The 24,223-nt window shown below is 43.9% G+C and overlaps 1 protein-coding gene across 6 annotated transcripts in view; it reads left to right on the forward strand.

Annotated features, from left to right (window-relative positions):
* NEO1 (neogenin 1) overlaps nucleotides 1-23,994 on the forward strand; it is a 241,092-nt gene extending 217,098 nt beyond the window's left edge. For 5 of the 6 annotated variants that reach the window (XM_077881793.1, XM_077881796.1, XM_077881795.1 and 2 more), the window contains 8 exons: nucleotides 309-377; nucleotides 4,399-4,546; nucleotides 10,462-10,700; nucleotides 11,287-11,379; nucleotides 14,826-14,984; nucleotides 18,926-19,189; nucleotides 21,031-21,167; nucleotides 21,368-23,994. In XM_077881793.1, the coding sequence (XP_077737919.1) occupies nucleotides 309-377; nucleotides 4,399-4,546; nucleotides 10,462-10,700; nucleotides 11,287-11,379; nucleotides 14,826-14,984; nucleotides 18,926-19,189; nucleotides 21,031-21,167; nucleotides 21,368-21,451 (1,193 nt within the window). In that variant the 3' untranslated portion in view covers nucleotides 21,452-23,994. The remainder of the gene's footprint in view (nucleotides 1-308; nucleotides 378-4,398; nucleotides 4,547-10,461; nucleotides 10,701-11,286; nucleotides 11,380-14,825; nucleotides 14,985-18,925; nucleotides 19,190-21,030; nucleotides 21,168-21,367) is intronic. The other variant, XM_077881799.1, reaches the window with a different exon arrangement.
* The last annotated feature ends 229 nt before the right edge of the window (nucleotides 23,995-24,223 follow it).

Raw genomic sequence — 24,223 nt, forward strand, 5'->3', positions numbered from 1 at the left:
CCGTTTCTTGGGCAAGAGAAATGGGTGTGTTCCCACCTTATGAACAGCAAGTGGCAGTCTAGTTACATGCTAGCTACAGCCATGGACCAAGGGTGTCAGCCTTTCAGATGCCTCATTGCGTAGAAAGCTATACATATGTTTGCTTTACACAGCCTGTTCTGTCCTCTCTTGTTTATGTGCTACTTCATTTTCTCATGGTCAGAGTAGACGGAAAATATTTTTTTGTAGAAAACACTCACTAGCTATGAAGTGGACTCGTCACAGCAATGGCTTGGGTCACTACTGACATGATTTCTTTTCTTCTCCAGCCTCAGGGTCTGCGGGAAAAGGAAGCCGGCTGCCAGACCTGGGATCTGACTACAAACCTCCAATGAGTGGTAAAGCCTTTCTTATGGCTTTTTGGCCCATGGTGGGCATGACATGGTTCTGCTTGAATCCCAAAATGTCTTTGTAGCTACTTTGTGGTGGGTTGTAGCACATTACCTATTTCTTTCTATTTAGTAGTATTAGCTTTAGGCATTTTCTGGCAACAGTTTGCTGAATTACTGCACATCCTTTCATTATAGGATCCATAAATAAAATGGTCTCCCCATATACCCAACTTAAAATAAGATTAATTCTAAACAAATGAGTTTCCTTTTGCCCACTGCCTGCCTCTAGAAAAGAATTAGAATCTTGCTTTCAAAAATAAACTCTCTAATGAGATTATCCATCCCCTAGAGCAAGCCAAAGAAATGCTTCAGAATCATGAATTTCTCCCCACACTGCTTATCCCAGTGTTTTTAATTTAGGAATTCTAAAAAATTCTTCCACTCTCCTAGCCAGCCTAAGAGCTGGTGCCTTGTTATTACTTAAATGATGGCACCTTCTTCTCTATAGAACTTTGTTGTTCGTAAGTTACTTTCACACCTGAAATTACATTTAGTCCTTCTAATACAGTGAAATGGGGAGAACAGATAGTCCCATTTTATGCACTAAAAGACCCAGTGAAGTAATGTACCTGGATCCACCCATTAATTATGGAAGTCCTACAACCAAAATCTAGATCTTCTGACTCCTGATTATGACTTTTCCATCATCACACACAGCCTGAAAAGCCTGGGGTTCTGTACCAGATGTGGGAATCTGAGTCCTAGGCTGATTTCCAGGATTCTGCACTTTTCTTCCTGGGAGGTGTGTGTATTGTACTTACATGCTGTCCACAGTAGAATATTCAAGGCCATGAGAAACACAACTGTTCCTTGTCTTTTCTTTCATACATACATTCATTCATTCACACGTTTTTAAAGGTTCTGGTTCTGTGTAACAAGCTATGGGAGCAAAAGGAGTAGCAAACCAGCCAACAGAGAAAAGGGAAAAGCTTCATAGAGGTGATGTCTGACCCAGATATGAAGGGATGCGTGGAAGATGGCTAAATGTCAGGGGGTTGGACATTTCAGGAAGCACTAACAGCACGTGCAAAAGCATGGCAGCAAAACAGCCGGTTCTCTCCAGGGATCACACTGTCTGGAGACAGGAAAAAGATTCTCACATTAGAGGAGGTGGTAGGTCAGAACCAGCTTGCCAAAAGTTCAGGTACCAGTGCTACAAAATGTGAGTTTCTGGGACGCCTGGGTGGCTCAGCGGTTGAGCATCTGCCTTCAGGTCAAGGCTTGATCCTGGAGTCCCGGGATCGAGTCCCACATTGGACTCCTTGCGTGGAGCCTGCTTCTCCCTCTGCCTGTGTCTCTGCCTGCCTCTCTCTCTCTCGTAAATAAATAAAATATTTTTAAAAAAATATGTGAGCTTCATCCTGTACATAACACACATAAGGTACCTTGTACCATGAGTAAATTGTGACTTCCATTTATTGAGTACTAAGAGTTCCTACTCCAGTGAATGAAGAGGGAGTTGGGGGCTCAGATTATGAAGTCCGAGAGAGTGGTTAAGAAGCTGTTGCCATCGTCCAGATGAAGTTTTAGAAATGGTCTATCATAAATGTCCTTGGCAGGACATGCTCCCTTGGCAGCTCTTAATCACTCTTCCATGGGAGCCTTTGGTCCTCTCAGAAGTTAGAAGTCAAGGGCAGCCCAGGTGGCTCAGTGGTTTAGCGCCGCCTTCGGCCCAGGGTGTAATCCTGGAGTCCTGGGGTCGAGTCCCGCATCGGGCTCCCTGCATGGAGCCTGCTTCTCCCTCTGCCTGTGTCTTTGCCTCTCTCTCTCTCTCTCTCTCTCTGTATCTCTCATTAATAAATAAAATCTTTTAAAAAATAAAAAGAAAAAAAAGAAATTTTAATTTAAAAGAAGTTAGAAGTCAAATGCAGTTATGGGAATTTACCTCTGCTGAATACAAGCAACAACTGCCACCACCTCCTCTGCTAGCCTCTGCACCCCAGCTTCCAGCCTCTGATTTGCAGCACCTGCCCCACCACATACCCTACCCAGGAACTCAGCATTGCTATTAATAGAAGTTCTGTGTAAAGCCCCAATATAGTCTAATTTTATTGGTCCCTAGTTCTGTAGTCTTGACAAAATATAAAATGTTATTTATTAAAGATCAATATGTACAACTTTGTCTGCTTACCTTTTTCTCAGAAATGAGGAATAAAAATGATTGAACCAAATGGAGAAGAATAAGCTCTTAAGCCTTCCGGAATCATCCCAGATTTAGCACTGTGCTTAGATGTAGCCTATAAAAATCATACAATCAAAAGTTGGAAGGTCCGCTAATGCAGTGTCAATAAGTATAGTTTGAATTAGATCGTAAGGTTATGAACCAAGGTTATATTTGGGAATCACTTTAGGAACTTTTTTAAAACACAGATTCCCAAACCATATCTTCATGTTAGGAATTTCTTCCACAGTCTCCCAGACTGGTAGAATGATTCTTCTTAAGCACTTCTAGAAACTAAACCCTCATTACTTGGTAAGCTTATCTGTTTTGTACAGCTCTGTTACATAGGAGAGAGAGAATAACTGGAAGGAAAGATACCAGATGCCTGTGGTAGTCAGAGCTGTGTGGTGGGATTTCCCATATTGTCTAATGTAAGTAGTAAGTATGTGTAACTTTTGTAATGAGGTGGGAAGCAAAAAAAAAAAAAAAATGTGTTTCAGAAAGTAGAAGAGCAAGAATTAGGATAGAGGTAGATTAGGGCAGCCCGGGTGGCCAAGCGGCTGAGTACCACGTTGGCCCCGGGGTGTGATCCTAGAGACCCGGGATCGAGTCCCATGTCAGGCTCCCTGCGTGGAGCCTGCTTCTCCCTCTGCCTGTGTCTCTGCCTCTCTCTATCTCTGTGTCTGTCATGAATAAATAAACTCTTAAAAAAAAAAAAAACAGAATAGAGGTAGATTATAAAAGGCCTTAATACAAAGCTTGGTCCTCCTCCTGTTTGCAATGGGGAAATAATAACTGGAAGAAAAAAGAAGAAAAGCTAAACTTCCTCAAGGGCTTAAATGATCTAGCCTCTGGACACACATGTCTGTCTTTTTTCTGCTCACTTGCTTCCCTCTAACTCTGCACTTTTCTTCTTGAGCAACACTGACTGCCTTTCTCTTCCTTGAAGCTCATTCCTAAGCTCATTCCTGCCTTAGGATCCTTCCACAAGCTGTTCCCTCTCTTAAATATTCTTCCTCCAGATCTTTGTATGGTGGGACCTTCCTTGTCATTCAAATCTGAGCTCAAATGCCATTTCCTCAGAGAAGCTTTTTCCAACCACTCAATCTAAAATAGCCACCCAGTCACTGTGTCATATCCCCTCATTTTATTTTTTTATGGCTCTTATTACTAATAATTTCTTACTCGTTTATTTTTCTGCCCCCATCCCAGAAGCTACATCTTTGTTGTTCACTGTTGCATCCTTAGTACCTAGAACAATGTCTGGCACTTAACTACTCAGTAAATACTTTTCAAATTAATTCACATGTACAGACTTACTTTTTCCTGAAACTGAATAAGAGAATTAACTTAGCAAAGACTGTATTTATAAAAGCAGACTGTATTGTGTGTGTGTGTGTGTGTGATCTCAGACATTCAGACATCTATATGTGGGGAAAAAACTTAAGCTTGTTGTGACTATATATTTTTTAAATGCTTTTGAAAGTCAGAAAACTAAATGATTTACAATTGGTGTTTTATAAGACAAATTTATGCATAATGTAACATAAAACACCAGGGTGCAGGCCCTTTCTTTGAGTAAAATGTTTAGTATAATTTGAGAAGCTGTTATTGAACTCCAGGTTTGTGCAAGGCACTGTTAAGAACTGTACACAGTGCAGAAACCTGGCTCTCTAAATTACACGAACACTTGTATACAAGGTGACGAGTGTATTACAAAAAAGCTCCATGAAGTTTCCATACTCTGAGTGTGTGCATTTTTGGAATTCTCTAACACTAACAAATGTACTGGTTCTCCCTGTACAGGTAGTAACAGCCCGCATGGAAGCCCCACCTCTCCCCTGGACAGTAGCATGCTGCTGGTCATCATTGTTTCTGTTGGCGTTGTCACCATTGTGGTGGTTGTGGTCATTGCTGTCTTTTGCACCAGGCGCACCACTTCTCACCAGAAAAAGTAAGGAGCCCCAAATGTAACCCATGATTTTTGCTATGTATTCTTTCGCTTCTATGTGACTTCTGTATTTAGATTTGTACAAAGAGCTAAAACATAGAATATAATTTATCCTTGAACAATGTGGGGGGTGCGGTACTGACCCCCCCAATGCAATCAATAATCTGTATATAAATTTTAATACCGGGATCCCTGGGTGGCGCAGCGGTTTAGCGCCTGCCTTTGGCCCAAGGCGTGATCCTGGAGACCCGGGATCGAATCCCACGTCGGGCTCCCGGTGCATGGAGCCTGCTTCTCCCTCTGCCTGTGTCTCTGCCTCTCTCTCTCTCTCTCTCTGTGACTATCATAAATAAATAAAAATTTAAAAAAATAAATAAATAAATTTTAATACCCCCAAAATTTAACTACCAATAGCCTACTATTGACAGAAAGCCTCACTGATAACATAGAGTGTTGATTAACACCTATTTTGTATGTTATATATTATATACTGTATTCTCACGAAAAAGAAAGCTAGAAAAAAGAAAAGGATTAAGGAAATCATAAGGAAAATACATTTACAGTACTATACTGTATCAAAAAAATAGTCCACACGTGGCTACTAAACACATACCTTTACCCTGGCCCTAACCCTAATCCTAGATGTGAAAAGTGGGTTTCTGAACACATGGTAAGAAAAGCTGAGAAGCACCCTAGTTGTTCTGGAGAAGACCCCAAATATTTAAGAATTGGTGATATTTCTGAAAATGGATATAAAGGTAAAGATAAAAACCGAAGAGACAATTGAATATCTATTTATAGAGTATTTAGAAACCCAAATCTCTTCCTTACCTCAGCCCAGTAGATGGCTGCCATGTCTGTTCTTACCCAAGAAGTCTGGGGTTTTATTCTCTGAAGAGGTCTCTGAACTGTAGGATATCAGACACATACACTCACCCAAATCCTAAACCCTGACCCTACACCTAACCTTCTGGAGAGGTCTCTGAATTGCAGGATCTTAGGTACATACCCTCATGCTGACCCTAACCCTAACCCTAACCCTAGAAATGAAGGGAAAAAAGGAAGATGTGGTATTTATATATACAATGACCTATTACTCAGCCATAAAAAAGGGAAATCTTGCCATTTGCAACTATGTGAATGGAGCTAGAGCGTAGTGTGCTAAGTGAAATAAGTCAGAGAAAGACAACCATATAATTTTCACTTGTGTGGAATTTAAGAAGTAAAACAAGTTTAAAAGGGTGGGGGGAGAGAAAGGCCAACCAAGAAACAGATTCAACTATAAAAAACAAACTGGTGGTTACCAGAGGGGAGGTGAGTGGGGAAGGGATGAAATAGGTGATGGGAATGAAGGAGGGCACTTGTGATGAGCATTGGCTGTTGTATGGAAGTGTCGAATTACTATATTGTACAACTGAAACTAATATTACACTGTATGGCTAACTAACTGGAATTTAAATAAAAACTTTTTTTAAAAGTCTGCACGTAAGTGGACACCCCCCCCCCCATTTAGTCCCATGTTGTTCAAGGATTAACTATACATGAAAAGTGATGTTTTAAATATTTTGAAGGGAAATGCAGAATAGTTCTTCTTATTAAATGTATATTAGTGTTCTAGCAGGAAAGAGGAAGCACACTCAAAAGGGGTGAAAGGAAGTTTAATAAAGGGACCATTTACAGAGTCATTGGTAGGCTTAGGAGACAATGCAGAGATGTTCAAGGCCCAGCAGCAGTGATAGGCCACTGTCACCCTTAGGCCTGAAAGGGCGTGAGGTCTTTCTGAAGAGAGCCCTGTTCAGAGGTCTGAAGCAGTAGGAGAGGGCTTCCTAACAGGAGCTAGGTGTGGTAGTAGAAATGTCGCCTCTGCCAACCTCTAGTCCAGCAGGGAAAGGACAGGATAAAAACACCTCCTACACTCCAGTCTCTTGGCTGTGTCTTCGGTTGGCCAAATCCATTGGAAGCCAGGAGCAGGGTTGCCAAGTAAAGCAGATCGAGTTCATTTAACTCAACCTCTCAAGTCACAGAGCCAAGTAGAGGATAGACGTGGAGAGGGAAGTGGACTGTGTCCAGCCTTGCTGGTAGCTGCTTTGGAGTACTGTTTGTGCGTGCACATGGTGAACCAGATGCACAGGAGTTGATGGGTATACTTAAAGGCTTTTTCATGGTACAAATGCCACCTGAAATGAAAGAAAACTACAGACCTCTTATTTACATCTAAATTTAAGAATATTTTTCAAGGGGTGCCTGGGTAGCTCAGATGGTTGAGCTCTTAGTTTCAACTCAGGTCAAGATCTCAGGGTTGTGAGATAGACCCCCACGTCATGCTCCATGGTCAGTGCAGAGTCTGAGTTTCTCATTCCCCTTTCCTCTGCTCTTCCCTCACACCCCCCACCACCACCACCCTCTGCTCATGCACTCTCTCTAAAATATATTTTTAAATCTTAAAAAAAAAAAAAGTTTAGGACTGGCAGGGTCAGGTTGGGGGTCAGTGGGGAGATATACCGCTTTAGTAAATTAGAAAGGCTCATTTATAATTGGCATATCAGATTAAATGGCTGCTCCCCCTGAACTCCTCTGGGATGTTGAGAGTTGTGGTCATTGTCTAGAGCAGATAGTGAGGTAATTCAGTTATAATACTGCTTAATAACAGCCTACGCTCCTCAACTTGAGAGAATCCCTGACCTAGACCACTTTCAACTCACATATAGTATCTCGACAAAGAGACAGATACCAAAAATAAAAAGATTGCCGAGTTACCCCTAATAGCAAAAAACACATTATGGGCAATAAAATGACTTTAATAGCAGGATCCTAGAAAATCATAAGATGGAGATATTGCTCCATAAAAGAGAAAGACAAGTTCATGTCAGTGTTTGTGATTATCCCTCAGAATTCCCCTGCCCAAGGCAAGATGCATGTGTTTAATAACAATAAGTGTGTTTGTTTTCAATTCAGAGAACAAGTACAGGCTACCTTTTTACTGCTGCTGGTGATGGTTCTGTGTCCCCTTGTATAGGTTATGTTAGGTTTTTAATATTTCTTTGGCCTACCACAAAATAGCTTTCTGTAGCTTGCATTGCATCTCTTTTCTGAGGGAACGGGGGCTCCTTTTATAAACGTCCTGATCTCTGCCTCTTACACCTCTCCCTGTCTCCTTTTGATTATGGAAAATTGTTTCTCTTAAAAGCATCAGAGATGATGTTATTTCTACTCTAGAACTTTTCTGCAAGCTTCTTTGTTGTGTTTTTTGTTGAAAGATCTTATTTATTCGTGAGAGACACAGAGAGAGGCAGAGACATAGGCAGAGGGAGAAGCAGGCTCCCTACCTGGAGCCTCATGTGAGACTCGATCCCAAGACCCTGGGATCATGCCCTGAGCCAAAGTCAGATGTTCAACCACTGAGCCGCTCAGGCGTCCCTCCGCAAGCTTCTTTGTTTGGCATTTCAAATTTATCTGCTCTTATGAACTTGGCTTTATATCTAGGTTCAGAAATCTTGATATCTTTATTTGTATTTGAATCTGCAAATCTGCAAAAGATTTGGATCCTTTTGCTTAAAAGAATTTTATCGAGTCTTCATGGGGCTTTCCCTCCCCAGCTCCCAATGACCATCTTTTCCGGTGTTCGTAAACCACCAAAAAATACATGTGAGCTTTTCTTCTTACTTTTCTTCCTCTCTGATATCTGAAGTACCTCCCACTTTACTTGTAGCTGTTTATATACTCACAACCTCAAGCTTGACAGCATTTAGGGCCTAGCCCCTCATTGCTTCTCAACATATTCCTTATTAGCTACCTCACCCTCAGCAGGTGAGAACTACCTCCGGTGCCACCGTGCAGTCCAACACCTTCTTCAGTGTACTTCCTCCCACCTGAAGCCAGCTCTCCATTTAACCTCTGGATCTTGGTGGCTCTCATCTTTCTAAGACCTTATACTTGCTGTTACCACCTCTCCAGCACAGGTAACCTTTCACTCTCTTGGCTTTGTCCCTTTAGCAGTTAAGTGTGCTCAAACCTCTTTCATCTTAAGAAATTACAATTATAACCCTTACTCTGCTGCCTTGTCCTTACCACTAGCTGTTTATAAGCCTGTCTTTCCCTTTGCTACAGAATTTCTTGATTACTGTATACACTCGTCCGTTCCTTCATTGTACTCACACTTCAGTTCTTGTCAATCTGGATTCTGCTCCTGGCACTTTACCAAAATTGGTTTTGCTGAGGACCTCCATATTGTTAAAGCCAGCAGACATTTTTTAGTCCTTGTCTTAATCTCTCAACAATATTTAACTCAACTACTCCTTCCTTCTCGAAACATTATCTTCTCCTGTATGTCATGATTGTACGTTTTCACAGCTCCTCCTATCTACCTAGCTATCAAACCTTCCTCAGGACCTGGTCCTAGACTTACTTCTCCCTCTGTACTCTCCCCCAGTAATATCTGCTCCCATGGCTTCATTTACTATCTTCATTCCAGTTACTCTGTATTTCTATTTCTAGCCAAGGCCTCTCTTCTGAGTCTCAGAGTTGCACGCCCAGTTGTCTCTTCTGCATTTCCACTCGAATGTCTCAAAGGTACTCAACAGATTCAAGACAGAATTTATAATCTTTTCTGTCAAGCCTGCTTCTACCTCATTGATTCCAGTGTTAGGAAATGGCTTAGCTTCAAACCCTGTCATCATCATCTGCTCCTCTTACTTCTTTACTCCCACCCCACCCTACATCATTTATTCACCAAGTCTTATCATTGCTGCCTCCTGAATAACTGTCAAATCTGCCTCTTCTCTCCATTCCACGGTCCTAGAGCACCATCAGTCATGGCTAAGACTGTTGCAGTAGCATCCTAGCTGGTCTCCCGTTCTGTCCCCTACCCCCATAAATCCCTTCTTCATACCACAGTTGATATAAATTTTTAACTCAGAATTTATTTCCTTACTCTCCTGCTTAGAATCATGTAATGATTTCTCATTACTCATAGAGGGAAGTTAAACTCTTGACATATCTCTAAAAACCCTTTATGATCTGGGCTACCTTTCCAGCATTTCGTATCATTCTCCATATGAATCACTGTGCTTCAACCACTCAGAACTTCTTACAGTCCCTCTGATATACAGGCTGTTGTGCTCTGCTTCAGGGCTTTGATATAAGCTGATTTAATCTGGAAAGCATCTTCCACCCTTCCCCCTTTAAGTCTTAACTTCAGTGTCACCTCTTTCTCCAGGTTTGTCCTATCCACTGTATGCCAGCTATTAAGAGATAACTATGACACTTGGCATTTCATTAAGCTCAAAATATTTTAAAATAATGAGTTGAACATCTGTCTTTCTCACCTGATGAGAATGCTGAGGGCACAGCATTCCAGTATAGGGATTGACCAATATTCATTGGATACCTAATAAATGCTTATTGAGTGGGCGAGTGAGTGTTGAGTGAGTGAATGAAGAAATTAAGGCATAAACAAGTAGACGCTGTTGTCTGCATTCTTGACTTTACCCATTTGGTAGTCCTGGTACGGGTTACCTGAAATGTTGTTCCCTTCCTCTTGTATAAGCCACAAATTCTGCCTCTGTTCCATTGTTATATTTCTAATTGACATTCTCTCTGTTGATTGGAACTTGAGGAGAAACCTGCTTTAGAATGCTGTCTAGTGTGTTGATAATAATAATTTTAAAAAGTAGGCACAGGCAAGTAGTTGAATATGTCCTTATATGTATCTTTAAATATGTGGGGACAAAGCAGAGATACATTTACTGTTCCCAGTAAACTTCTTGCCCCTGTTTTCTGTTGTCTTGTTGTTTGTGTGTTTGTAGTTTCTGCCTTTGCTTGAAGCATCTCTCAGAGGGCAGTTTTAATTATTCAAGCCTTTTCATAAATAAGTTCCAAAGAATTACTTTAAAAAAACACCCTCTTAAATTTGTGCCTAGGAAACGAGCTGCTTGCAAATCAGTGAATGGCTCCCACAAGTACAAAGGGAACTCCAAAGATGTCAAACCCCCTGACCTCTGGATCCATCATGAGAGACTGGAGCTGAAACCCATCGATAAGTCTCCAGACCCAAACCCCATCATGACTGATACTCCAATTCCTCGTAACTCTCAAGATATCACACCAGTTGACAATTCCATGGACAGCAACATCCATCAAAGGCGGAATTCATATAGAGGTGCAGGTTGTCCCCAGATGTGGGGAAACTATTTCCATTTAAATCATTTTCCATTTCCTACAGTCGCCTGAATTTAGTGATTCCTATATGAGGTTAGGTTTAAAGAATTGTGTATTGTGGAATTTGGTCAACATCTGATAAAAATAGATAGCTTGGGGGAAAAAAAGCTTATTATAGGGGAGAGGTTCTGTACCCAGATGAGACAGCCTTCTAGATATGTTAGGTGTCTTCTCATGTGTCACCAACTTGATAACTGAAGCATTTGAGTCAGCCGAGCCTACGCCTCTGTTTATCTTATCCCTTCATTTGGAGTCTACCTCTCATTGTGCTGTTCAGAATGTTCTTGGTTTGGATGCTCTTACTCACAGACACCACACTGAAGCATGGTAGGCAGCATTGTGTCAACTGCACCTACTCCTGTAATATGCTACTGACCATTTTCCTCTTTTTTCACTTCCTGCAGAAACACCTTATCCCATTATATTGTTTGTGAGTCCTGAACCCTCCACTGGAAATGTTTTACTTCTGAGGCTGCTTAGTGGCCTAGGGCACATGCTTATAACTAACCTCCATGTTTGATGTCTAGGGCATGAATCAGAGGACAGCATGTCTACACTGGCTGGAAGGCGGGGAATGAGACCAAAAATGATGATGCCCTTTGACTCCCAGCCACCCCAGCGTAAGTTAAAAGTTATTTCCCCTGTGCTGCCAATCTACCCAGTCATTCTGGGGAACCACTATGAATGATCTCTTTTACTTTACTTGATCCTGACATAAAAGCTGACCTACCAGAGCCTTGGCACCTTGAGCAAGAAATACCAAACACTTTCATATTCTGCAGTTAACATTATTCTTGAGATTATTATTCTTCAGATAAACAAGCTAAAAAGCCAACTACCCTAGTCTCCCAGGGTTAAATACTGAGGCACAGTATTTAACAGAGAAGTAACCAGTCCCCCTAACAGTGTGCATAGCATCTCCACAGTAGGGATGGAGAAGCATCCTTCCAGGCTGGAGCTCAGGATGTCACAGTATTCCTTAGACTTCCTGATACACATTCAGTGTTGATGGGCATCTGTCATTATTTTTAATTGGTGGACTTTATATTTTAGAGAATTTTAAGCTTATAGAATGGAGTTTTTAAAAGAAAATTTTCCTACCTTATCTGATCATGCCTCACTTTGATAAGCATAAAAGCTACCTGGCCTCCTTTAATCATATTTGAAATTTAAAGTAAGTTAAATATCATGATTGGAAACCAAAAAAACAATAGAACAAACAAATTCTTTTTTTTTTTTTTCAAACTACTGTGTCTTCTCTCTTGTCACTGTTTTCAAGGTAGGGAAGCCATCAGACTACCTAGCACAGTGGAGCTTTCAGGTGCAGGTCCCCTGTGTGCCCTCCTAGGGTGAAAAGGCCACCTGCCTACTAATAGCAAGTTTTTTAAGTTTTATACCAGAAGTATTTACTGTAAGCTGAACAGGTGCCCAGTAAGCCGAACACAGATACCTAGATTCAAATCCTGAAAGCATCCACTAGATCACTTTTCAGTTTAACCTAAATGAGCTTTTGAATTTTTTATTCATTTAAGATAGCCTATTTCAAGAACTCTCAGCCACCTCTCTTTCGACAAGTGAGAGAGATTGAAATGATCACAGGTAGCCTACACACAAAGAAGTGAGCCATGGCTCCTTATACTTGGAAACTGGTGAAACGCCCAAGTGTGTAAATGCACGCACGCGCACAATGTCTCACACACTGTGCACAGACATGTGGGCATTAGATTCTGAAAGTCAGCTTTGAAAGAGAAAGGGCTAATTCATTACTAGGTTATTTCTGCACAAAGTAGGGACTGTGATGAAAAAAGGACCTGACCCCAGAAGCTTAAAAGGGAAAAACATGGTTTTCTTCTCATAGGAGGTACCCTGGCTAGGGTCCCAGGGCTACAGACATTGACTGAAAAGAGTAAATCCATTCCAGTTGCCTTTGATGTATAGCAAGATGGTAGCTTGACTGTTTGTTTTGTACAAGATTTTAGTTTTTACTTGAACTGGCTTATTTTTAAATGTTAAGGAGAAAAGATATGTTGTACCAGATGGTATCAGTTATTTTTTTTCTCTTTTTCTTTTTTTGGGGATGGGGAGTACACATAAATATATAATATTATTTAATTTGTGCCTCAGTATTTAAGAGAGTGAGTGGAATCTTTAATTCAAGAATCTGAAACCAGGTACTCTGGTACACTTGTGACCTTCAGGTTTTGAGATCCCCTTTTCCCCACGTGGCTCCACCTTTTTCTCAAGTTGGGATTCCCTGGAGTCTGTCCCACTATTCACCTACCCGGCCTTCAGATGAGCACTGCTGGGGAGAGCTTGCCAACATTGGGCTGAGGTTCAGTCAACCTTGTAAAAGGCCTTGCTCAGAAGTGCCAGGACCCCAGGCAGCTGACAGCCACCGATTGCCAGCCATGTTCTAAGCAGGCACTTTCACATTGTCTTCTTTTTTATTTACCCAATTTGGAAAGACTGGAAATGCCTTTAAAAAGAGAAAGTCAATTTTGTTTTTCTGTGTCAGAGTCCTACATACTTAGAAGGCTTTTCAGGTTGTACTTCCTAGGTAAAAGTCAGGAGGCTTCTTCTGCCCTGGATTTAATTCTGGAAAACACTGATGCTGAAGCTCCCCGCTTCTAAAAACCACTTCTCTTCCCCTAAAGAAGATGCTGATCCCCAGACTCCCCTGAAACCTCCTCTGCCCGCTTTTTCAAGTTTTATTCCAAAGGACCACCTGAGCCTTCTGGTCTCTGAGAGCAGGGAAAGCCCCTGTTTTGTTGCCCAGGCCTTAAGGAAAAGAAGGACACTCCAGGGTCCTTGGTTGGTTGTGCCATCTGCTTGTCTGACAGGAGGCCAGGTTAGGAAATAACTGGAGAATAAAAGTGTCTATTTTGTTGACTAGGATTTTTTCTTCACCAGAGTAATGTTGAGTAGCCCCACAGAGATCTAGGGAGATCCTTGGTGACAGAGACATTTAATAGACTCCAAAGGCTAATTAAGTTTTATCACGGTTTGTGAAGTTCTTGGCTTAGAGGACAAAAAAGATCCCCTGTGTTCCTAGTCAGCCCCACCTCTTTGCCTATTAGAGGGGTTTAGAGCTGTCCATGTTGGTTTTAAACATTCTGTTTCTACAACTACTCTAAGGGAGTACCTAAGAGAAGCTTATTCCCCAACCGGGCTTCTGATTTTGTTTGTTTGCATCTTTAGGATTGATAATGAAGCCTCATTAAAGAAGTGTTTTGTCTTCATAGAAAGTTGTATATGGAATATCTGTGTGGAAATTTGGATTTGTTAGCAAAATACAGCAAATTTAATTCCTTAACCATTGTGGGAAGGAAGGAGGCAATTAGGAAAGATCCATTTATATTTTAAAATGTGAATGAATGTGGCTGAGCTCCCAGACTAGAAGCAGTAAGAGATGGTGCCATGGGCCTGTGTTTCATGCTTTCATACTAGACTGGAGTTCAGTTCTGTTTGAGTTCCTTTTAAGATATGAAAACTGATTAAACAGCTACTCATCCATTCAGCCTAAATACCTATCACATGCCTCATTCAACAATAAGAAAAAACAGAACATATTAGGAATATACTCAAAGGAAAAGAAACTTCTACTTTTTTAGCAGGAGAAAAAATAATAGAAACCTAACCATCATTTGTTTGCCTGTGGATTTATATTTTGTGACATATTCAAATGGATATTTGTAATATATCGTGTAATCCATACTTATTGTAGAAGAATTGGAAAATACAGATAAACCAAAAGAAATTTTTTTAACTCCTGACCACACTTCCCCACAAGATAATCCCAGTAACATTTTAGTACATATTCCTTAGAGGTTTTTTTATGTGTGTACGTATGCATAGGAGCGTGTTGATTTAAAAAAAAAAAAAAAGAAAGAAAGAAAGAAATGTAACATCCATGGCTGATTGTTCGCATCCAGCCAGCTGCCACCTAGAAGCCAAGGAAATGGTTGTACTGCATGGGAGGGGCAGGGGTGGCTTTGCTCTTGAACTGTGACTTGTGTGTGTCTGTGCAAGCATGTTAAGCACTTCTCTGTCTTGTGTTCATCCACAGCTGTGATTAGTGCCCATCCCATCCATCCCCTCGATAACCCTCACCATCATTTCCACTCCAGCAGCCTCGCTTCTCCAGCTCGCAGTCATCTCTACCACCCGGGCAGCCCGTGGCCCGTTGGCACATCCCTGTCCCTTTCAGACAGGGCCAATTCCACAGGTGAGAGATGAGGCTCGAGCCCCAGATGGAAAGCATTCCAAGAGTTGGCAAGCCAAAATGGGGAAGGACTTGCCCTGCTTAGAAGGATTTGGAATTTTTCCGTGTTGTTTATGTATCATAACATTTCTGTTACCGACTCAAATGTATTTCTGTAAAATTCACCCCGTCTTTTTTTCTCCCTAAGTTGGTAAGTCCTCAATACAAGATGTCCTTTTAGTAAAAACACAATAACTCTGATCACAAAATCATGTCTTGTTTCATCAAGTTGCATCTTGATTCAGTCGTATTTTCAGTTTGTTTATTTTTCAGTCTTCTAATCTGAAAGGAAAACTCATTCTGGATGATTTTCAGACACTAGATGTAGCCTTTGCCTTAGTTACCCTGAAGATCTGTAGGGAAGCCATGAGACAATTCTCATATGAGATCTTTCTATATATATATACTGTGGCCCAAAGTAAGAAGTGCATCCAGGGGCAGCAGGGCCAGTGGCACCAGTAGCCACATTGAAAGCCTCAGGCCACCCAGCGGAGTATTGACATTAGAAGGGGCCAAAGAGGCATGAATCATCTCTAAAAAGCAGATAGGAAATGAGCCTAAAAATATGCGGTGCATTTAAAGAAATATATTACCAAACATGTCCCAGTTTGGAAATCTTAAGAAATAGTGTTATCAAAGTGTTTTAAGGAGAAAATAGTGAAGGTGAGGAGACGGTAAATGGAACAAATACTGTTGTTGCTCATTAAATGAAAGTTAACTTCCATCCTCTCAGTGTTGAGGTGCAAATCTAGTAACTTCTCATCTGTACAATATGTTCTTTTTTCCATCATTTGAAACTTGTCTATTAACAGTTATGACATTACTAGTAGAATTAAATTTTGGTCATTCGGGAAAATATGGGAATTTCAAGTGAATTCCATTTTAAAAAGCACCTCAGAACCTCATGCCAGAAGTTTGGGTTGGCAATAACATTCCCCCTCTCCTTTAAGTCTTGACCAGTTTGAAACCTACCCAGAACATCAAGTGAAGATCAAAGCTTTATTAAGGAATGCCTGCTGACTCCCAAAGTCACCTCTTGCAGACCTTTACTTGGTTTAGAGAACGCCACTTAAACTCATGTCTAAAATTGGCCTTCCTGCTCTCTCCCTCCAGATCCAGGTTTGGGGCCCCTGCCTTAGGACAAGACAGTCTACTGGTGTCTGTCTGGACAACCAAACTCTGCCTCACAGGCATAGTCTCAGATGGAACAGGGACCAGGAGGCAGCCTTCCAAATCTGCTCTCAGAAAGCAATTCCTGTGTCCTGACTCTGATTCTCTATCTGTAAGGCAAAAGAATCCCACCTGCTTGGATTTGGGCCTGCTTCAGTGCACAGCAGGCTCTTTCCATTCAGATTAGCCCCTCTCGTCCTTCCTTTTGTCCAGGAGGGGGTTGAAGGTTTGCAAGGAGCAGGGCAGCCCCCACCCAGCCCTGGTCCAGGTGGTCTAGTGCTGCTAAAAGGTCCTTTCTGTACAAACTTAGACAGACAGTGAAGAGAGGAAAAAGTAATGATCTACATCATTACAGGGTTCCTCACTTTAATGACCAGAAGGTAAACAGATGACAGGGAAATCCCTGAAGACTGATTTGAAACAGAGCACGTGTCTAGAAATGATCCGGATCCTCTCACTATTATATTCTCCTTTGTCTCTGGAGCTCAGTGCTGCCAGCAGCCCTGTACATGTGGGCTAAGCATGTCTAGGACTCAGCCAGGGCAGTCCTTGCTCTAGAGAGCATTTACTGTGTCACCACCACTCGACATAGTGAGAGCGCTTTCCATTCGTCCAGGCCCGTGGTCAGTGTGAACGTTGTGTGTCTTAGACCCTGAGAGGTAAGTCGGTCAGGAAGGGGGTAGGCCCCTCACCAAAGCAGAAATTCCAATTGCAGCATCGTTTTCCTTGTGGTCCAGCAGTGTTGCACGCTCTCAAGACACACCCTTCACCAGGAATATATTGTGCCCAGTGTCCTCTGCAGTTATGCAGCAAGGTGGCCCTGTATGTGGCAGCAGGCCAGGGCCCTGGCTCATGTAGGGCGACCCTATTCTCCTTTTTACATTTCCCACTGTCCGCAGAAGCTTATATGTCAGACTAAGGCATTTGAAGCAGCCAAGGTAGGCCTGTGTGCCCAGAGCTGACCTGACCCATCTGCCAATACACGCTGACCTGGTCCAGGCTAGAGTCTGAGTTCTCTCTCCTACCCCCTGCTACCCTCCCTAACCAGCTTCCCGCCAGCCCAGGATCACATGGAGTAGGACCAGCAGCTCCCCAGCTGTGGCTATGACTGGCTTAAGCACAAGAAACGAGGTCCTCAGTGCACCTCTTGAGAGGGTGAGAGGTGACCTAGGCCTAGTAGGGTTATCACAGCCAGGCTTTCAACACTGGGGAAAGTGTGTGAGTCCCTCACCCCTGAGACCTAAGATCTTTAAGCTAAGGGGGTAGCACTCATGACTGGCATGGCTTGTCTCTTGAGAGCCCAAAGGAGTAGATTCAATGATGCCTCAGTGACAAAGGCAGGGAAAGAAGTTGAATTTCTACAGACTGCTCGTGCATTACTACTTCAAAGAGCTTATTTTCCTTTTTAATGTTGAGGACTCTAGGAGTCAGGGAGGCCCTCCTTCTGGCTACCTGGTACAGCCTCTTTGCCCTGAGCTGCCGTCTCCAGGCCCCTCCTCAGGATAGGATGGTTGGCCTGCACCAGCTCCCACCGATTGAAAGGGCTTCCTCATGCGGTGTACCTGGGTCTTGGTGCTACTTCTGCCCCTGCAGGGTCAGGGCACAGGTGGTGTTGGAAATGGAAGGGCAGTATAGTGTGGCAGTTCAGAGCATAGGGCTTGGGAGTCAGGGTGCAGGATTGGGATTCCTGCCCTGGCCGTTCTGAGTGTGTCCTGGGCACTCACTGCCGGACCGCCCAGCGCCCTCTCAGTTGCATGAGGAGAGAGCGAGCTAGTGAGGATCAGGCAGGCGCATAGCGCTGGCTCAGACTGAGCCCTCCGTACTTCACAAAGAAAAGAACCTTATCAGTTATCCAGGTCCTGTGTTCACGGTTCGTACATCTCAGTTAATCCTCACTGAATTACCTTGTTCTCCCTGTTTTATAGGTGAAGAAACAAACTCAGAGAGATTCAGTGACTGCCAGGTTCACCCAGCTAGTATGCCAGCATCACAGTCCAGCTTTATCTGACTCCAAAGCCAGTGTTCTTTCAATCCCACCGTGCTGCCTTCTGGAACAACTCTGACCCCTCTTCACATATTTCGAGATTGTCCTGTTCTTCCTTAGTCTTCCCCTTCTCCAGGCTGATGTACCCCTATTTTTTTCTCTGGACCCAAACACTCTTCGTATGGCTTGCTCTTAAAGCCAGTGACCTCTAGACCGCTTGACTGTCCAGGTCTCACTTGAGCTGCGGGGCTGTTGCTCTGGTGCGGCTGTGCACAGTCCCCAGAGGGCATGCGGGGCCTGCAGTAGCCACCAGGCCTCGTGGGCAGGTCGGGTACTTGGCCGGTGCCCAGCCAGCCGTAGTAGCTGCACCTGTCATCTGTGACATCACAGCCAACGAGTGATGTAAATCTGCTTTTATACTTACTTACATCTTAATAGAAGGCAGTCTCAGAAACCTTTATGTGTACTCCACAGGGGGTAGTGAGGAGAACTTAGTAAAATTGTGGCCACTTAGCTGCGTAGGCAAGAATATTTCAGCCCAGCAGCTGGTTGACAGTTGTTTGGGATTCTCTAGATTAGTCCATTTTCACCTAGCCTTGGCCGTGGTGCTCACCCACGTTCCCTTGGACCGGCACTGAGCCTGAGTGCTCGTTGAGCTGGTCTCAGGGGCCCTTAGAAGGAGCCAGAACCCTGTCTGTGCGTACAATGTAACAGCAGAAGAAATGCTAACATTCAGACTCTCCCGCTGTAGAATCCGTCCGGAATACCCCCAGCACTGACACCATGCCAGCCTCCTCGTCTCAGACATGCTGCACTGACCACCAGGATCCCGAAGGTGCTACCAGTTCCTCTTACTTGGCCAGCTCCCAAGAGGAAGATTCAGGCCAGAGTCTTCCTACAGCCCACGTTCGCCCTTCCCACCCACTGAAGAGCTTTGCTGTGCCGGCAATCCCGCCCCCAGGTCCTCCCACCTACGACCCCGCGTTGCCAAGCACACCTTTACTATCCCAGCAAGGTGAGTGAGGACAGCACCCCCCCCCCCCCCCGGAGGGCCCTCTGGCTCTGGCTTATGGCAAAAGTGACCTTTTCTTTGAAAATAACAAAGCAAATGTCTTCAAGCTTATCCTAGCAGTTCAGGGTAGCTGGGAGTCATTGTCCCTCTCGGGGAGTATGTGGGCTCCCCTCCTCGGGGAACGCATATGAACCTAGAAAATAATTTGGTGGGGAGTGAGGGCTGATTTTTTGAGTTGTGTTTTGGGTGCAGAATTCTTGGTGATAAAATCCGGTGGCTGAGGGTGTAGGCAGCAGATCTAGTCCACTTAGTTCCCAGAAATGCCTCACTCTACAGGGTTCCTACAAGCTAGAGAAGGATCGGGGAGGACAAGACATGGAAGTTAAGGGGCCCTTCAGATGGGACGGAAATCCGTCAAGTTCACATGGCCCAGGAAAGTCCCTTGACCTGAAAGGCATGCTTTTCCCGACTTACCCGCATCTGTTATGATGGTTTGTTTTAGAGCAAGTCAGTGGTTTTCTAGCTTTTTGGTCTCAGGACCTCTTTATACTTTTAAAAGCTATTGAGACCATGAAAGAGCTTTTCTTTATGTGGGCTGTATTTATCAATATTTAGTATATTAGAAATTAAAACAGAGAACATTTTAAACTATTAACTCACTTAAAAATGGCAATAAATCTGTCATGTTAAGATAAATAACATTTTTTATGAAAAATAACTTTTCAAAACAAAAATAGAGAAAAGTGTGACATTGTCTTGTATTTTCGCACATCCCTGTAGTGTCTGGCTTAGTAGAAAGGAGCTGGATTCTCATACTTGCTCCTGCATTCATTCTGTTACAATATGTTATTTTGGCTGAAATGTAAGAAGAAAACTGTGGCCTCACAGGTATGAAGTTGAAAAGGGAAGAGTATTTTTGTAACCTTTTCAGATAACTGGATATTCTTTTTTGATACTATAGCAAAACACAAGAAGTTGTAGTTTCTTAAAGGTTTTGTTTTTTGTTTGTTTGTTTTTGTTTTTTTGTTTTTTTTTTTTCTTAAAGGTTTTGTAATGTAACACAACCATATCCATGAACTGCTTGTCCTCTGTTCCATTAAAATCCATCTAATCTTACACTTTGAATGCATGATACCCAACATCACACATTGGTCATTTGGAAAATATTGGTTCAATAGGTTACACAAATCCTTAAATCTTGATGGATTTCATTATACAATATCTGAAAATACATTTATTAATATCACCACAGTCCCCAAGTATCGGGAGGCTCTCAAGCTCATGGTGGCAGATACAAGTTTCTCAAGATTCTAATTTTCACTTGAAACATAAATTTTATCATTGGCCACAAATACTGTCCATTGTTTTTCTTGAACTGTTTTGCTTACTTTACTTTCTAGAAAAGGTCCACCAGATGCTCAAGTCTGAACACCTGGTTTGTCAGTCAGTCTTTCTTTGGACTAACATTGGTGTTTCATGACAAAAGCCACAGTCCGCTTGTAATCCAACCTGTCGCAAATGCCTTAAGCTTCCGACAGCCACCGTACTGTGGGATTTAGCATAAGTACTTTATACATACTTTCCATTTTGTCACAAATAATACTTAAGGGACGTGTAATCGAGGCAGAGTAGTTTTCTAAAGCCAAATGGAATACTTTCTCTGGCCTTGAGATGCCCCACGGTCTCCCTCCTTCTGTCTAGTGCAGTGCCTTTTCAGAGCAGGACCTGTGCACTGGGCCTGGGTGCATCCCTCACCCTAAAGCAGCATTTGGACCTTAGCTGCCGTCATGAGGTCTCGGGAAGCCGGCTCAGCCATACACCTAATGGTGCCCTTTCCCCTTCAGCTCTGAACCATCACATTCACTCGGTGAAGACTGCCTCCATTGGGACTTTAGGAAGGAGCCGGCCTCCTATGCCAGTGGTGGTTCCCAGTGCCCCTGAAGTGCAGGAGACCACAAGGATGTTGGAGGACTCCGAGAGTGTAAGTTCCTGGGCCATCAGCCCAGCCAGGATGTCTGGGTGTATGTGTCACGGGCGGGGAGTGTACTGGTCACGCTGGTCTTCTGTGCTGGCCCAGAGGTGTGAAACAGATGCACTCGTTCACTGAGCAGATGTACGCTGAGCATCTCCTCTGAGCCAGGAGCTGTGCTGAGGATTTATGTGCTTTCTCTTCCCCCCTAGAGCTATGAACCAGATGAGCTGACCAAAGAGATGGCCCACCTGGAAGGACTAATGAAGGACCTAAACGCCATCACAACAGCATGAGACCTTCCCCAGGACATGACTGCAGACCTAGGTCTAGAAGTCTTGGGACAGAGCCTGGAAAGCAAGGATTGTACAGAGCACGTGAGGACAGCACTTGAGAACACAGAGCAAGCAAGCCAGCCAGCCGGTGCCCCTGTGTGGGGCTGGCTCCAGGCACGGGCCACCTGCCTTCTCCTGGTCGGCCTGGAAGAAGCCTGTGTCAAGGCGGCTTCCCTTTGCCTGCTAATATCCTGCAGGACTGGGCACCATGGGCCAAAATTTTGTGTCCGGGGAAGAGGCAAGAAGTGCACCCTACATTTCACTTTGTGGTCAGGCTGTGTCTTCGTGCTGCAACTGCATCGCCTTTATGGAGTGTAGACATTGGCATTTACGTACGATTTTATTTGTGTCCTATTTTATTTTACCTTCAAAAGAAAAACACTATCAAAAACCAAGGGAGTCCATGGTGTTCTCCACAAGTGGTTGACATTTGACTACTTGTTCGAATTATGTATGAAAAGTAATTGACAGTGTGGGTAGTTCCAGGGGTTGGCTTGTTTTTTGTTTTTGTTTTTATTTTTGAATTCCAAGTCTTTGCATCCTCTACCAGCTGTTAATCCATCACATTGAGGGGGGAGGAAATGTTGCATTGCTGTTTGTAAGCTTTTTTTATTATTTTTTTTATTATAATTATTAAAGGCCTGACTTTCTCCTCTCATCACTGTGAGATCACAGATCTATTTGAATGAAATGTAACATTGAAAAGACTTGTTTGTTGCTTTCTGTGCAGTTTCAAAGTATTGGGGTGGGGGTGGGCCGGGGGGTTGGGAATAAGAAGTGGAGGGGCTGCTGAGGTCTGTGAATGTTTCAGTCGTCGTGCTTTCTTCCAGAAGCCTGCAGAGAACGGAAGCATCTTCTTTTTCGTCCTGTCCTGGCATGTCCATCTCTATTGTCACTAAGTTGCAACTGGACTTTCATTTGGATCTAGTTAAAAAATTCTTCTGTGCAATAGGTGAGTTCGAGGACTTAGCTGCCCTGATGTCTTGGTCATATCCCGATGAGAATGTCCATGCTGAGAAGCCAGTGCTGTACTTCCAATCGCGGGAGTGAAGCGGACGGAACAGGGTGAGAGCCTGAGCCCGTTCCTGGAAACTCAGGGGGCACCGTGGAGCCCCTTTCCTCCGTCATCACCTGCTCCCTGGGGGCAGCGGGGGGTGAGGGAAGGAATTTTGTTTCCACGCAGGACCCCTTGCTTCTCTCTAGTTCCCGTCCTCGGCCACTCTGACTCTCGCTGCCGTGTTTCAGAGCCCCTTAGGAGAAGCAGGGGCTGAGCACCCCTGAGGCTCTCCACTTCCTTCCGAACATTGTTCTGTGGGCAGCAGGGGACAGGACAGCGGAGAGGGACAGAGGAGGTGGCCGCTACCCCCATCCCAGCAGCTCAGCAAAGGCCCTGATTAGACCGGGGGTGGCAGGAGGTGCCTGCAGCATGCTAGAGGCCCTGCCATGCACACAGAAGCCTTTGCCTTGGCAAACAGTTCTTAACGTTTTTCGTCTCAAAAAGGTAAGGAGCTGAGGTGTTGTTTTCTTTTAAATACTGAGAATATTAACAAAATACAGGCCTGACCCTTAAGCATCTTCCCCCACTCCCCACCGTGCCCCGGAGACAGTGTGGAAGGCAGAGTAGAAGACACGTCAGGCTTTGGTTCTGTAGCCAAGAAGAGGTCAGCTGCTGAGACCGCCGGTGGGTCCCCAGCCCACCAGCCCGAGGGCCCCGGGCGCTGCCCTGGCCCCACAGGCACCCACTTGCCTTTGTACATTCGTTATTTCCCCTTTTTTAGGTCTTAACACATATTTGCTTTTGTAGAAGATGAACTCTTTGTATTTATTATTTGGGGGCAATGAAAAGTGCAATGCTGGATCTCCTGCTGCCATGCTAGCCGGTCACACAGGATAGTGCCAGGCAGGATTCTGGAAAACCAGTGCACTTAAACTGATCCTGAAGAGAGCACTCAGAGCACTCTGGACACCAGGAGGGCTAGATTCCCCAGAAACTGTCTTACCTTTTGCCCAAAGAAACGTGCTCAGTATTCGGGGCATTCCCTCCCGTGAACCCTGACACTTGTGTTACCTCAGGGCCTTGGTACCTGGATACTGCCGCAGAGCTGGGGCGGGGGGGAGGGGCCTATTTTTAAATAAAGTAACTGTTCAAAGTTGGGGGATTTTTTAAAATTAAGAAAAAGGAAAGCTATTCTGTATTGCACCTTTTCACAATTTAATACATTTTCTTACATTTTCCTGTGATTTTTGAAATTAAACCATTGTGTGTCTTGTAATGTCCTAGTTGAGCTGCTGCTCAGCAGCTTCCTTCAGGAGGATTTGGAACAAATGTGTCTGTTGCCTTGTTGCCTGCTGGAGGGGGGCCTGGAGGGCTGCTGGGGACTAGTTTCTGTACACTTTGTTTGGCCTTTTCTGTAGTTGATGCTGTAAACTCTATGGCTTTTTAAAAAAAATTCATGTTTTTATTTAGTATTGGAAATCCAATACACTTTTTTAATCCAATCAAAGTCTGGTGTGGTCAAAGAGTTTTTTTCCTTTTTCCCTAAGAAAACAGAACTTCGGGGTCTCAGCCTCGAGATCACTTCCCTGTCGCCCTCACGATCTTCGGGGCCCCCGGCGCCTTCCCTGTTGGCCGGGGTCCAGGCTCCGAGGAGAAGCCGCTCTGGCGGCCCCGAGGACCTGCTCCCGCCCTCCCGCTGCGGCCTCACCCGGCACCTGCGGGGCGCTGGCAGGAGG

Source organism: Canis aureus, chromosome 32 (assembly GCF_053574225.1).
Source record: "Canis aureus isolate CA01 chromosome 32, VMU_Caureus_v.1.0, whole genome shotgun sequence".
Taxonomy (NCBI): domain Eukaryota; kingdom Metazoa; phylum Chordata; class Mammalia; order Carnivora; family Canidae; genus Canis; species Canis aureus.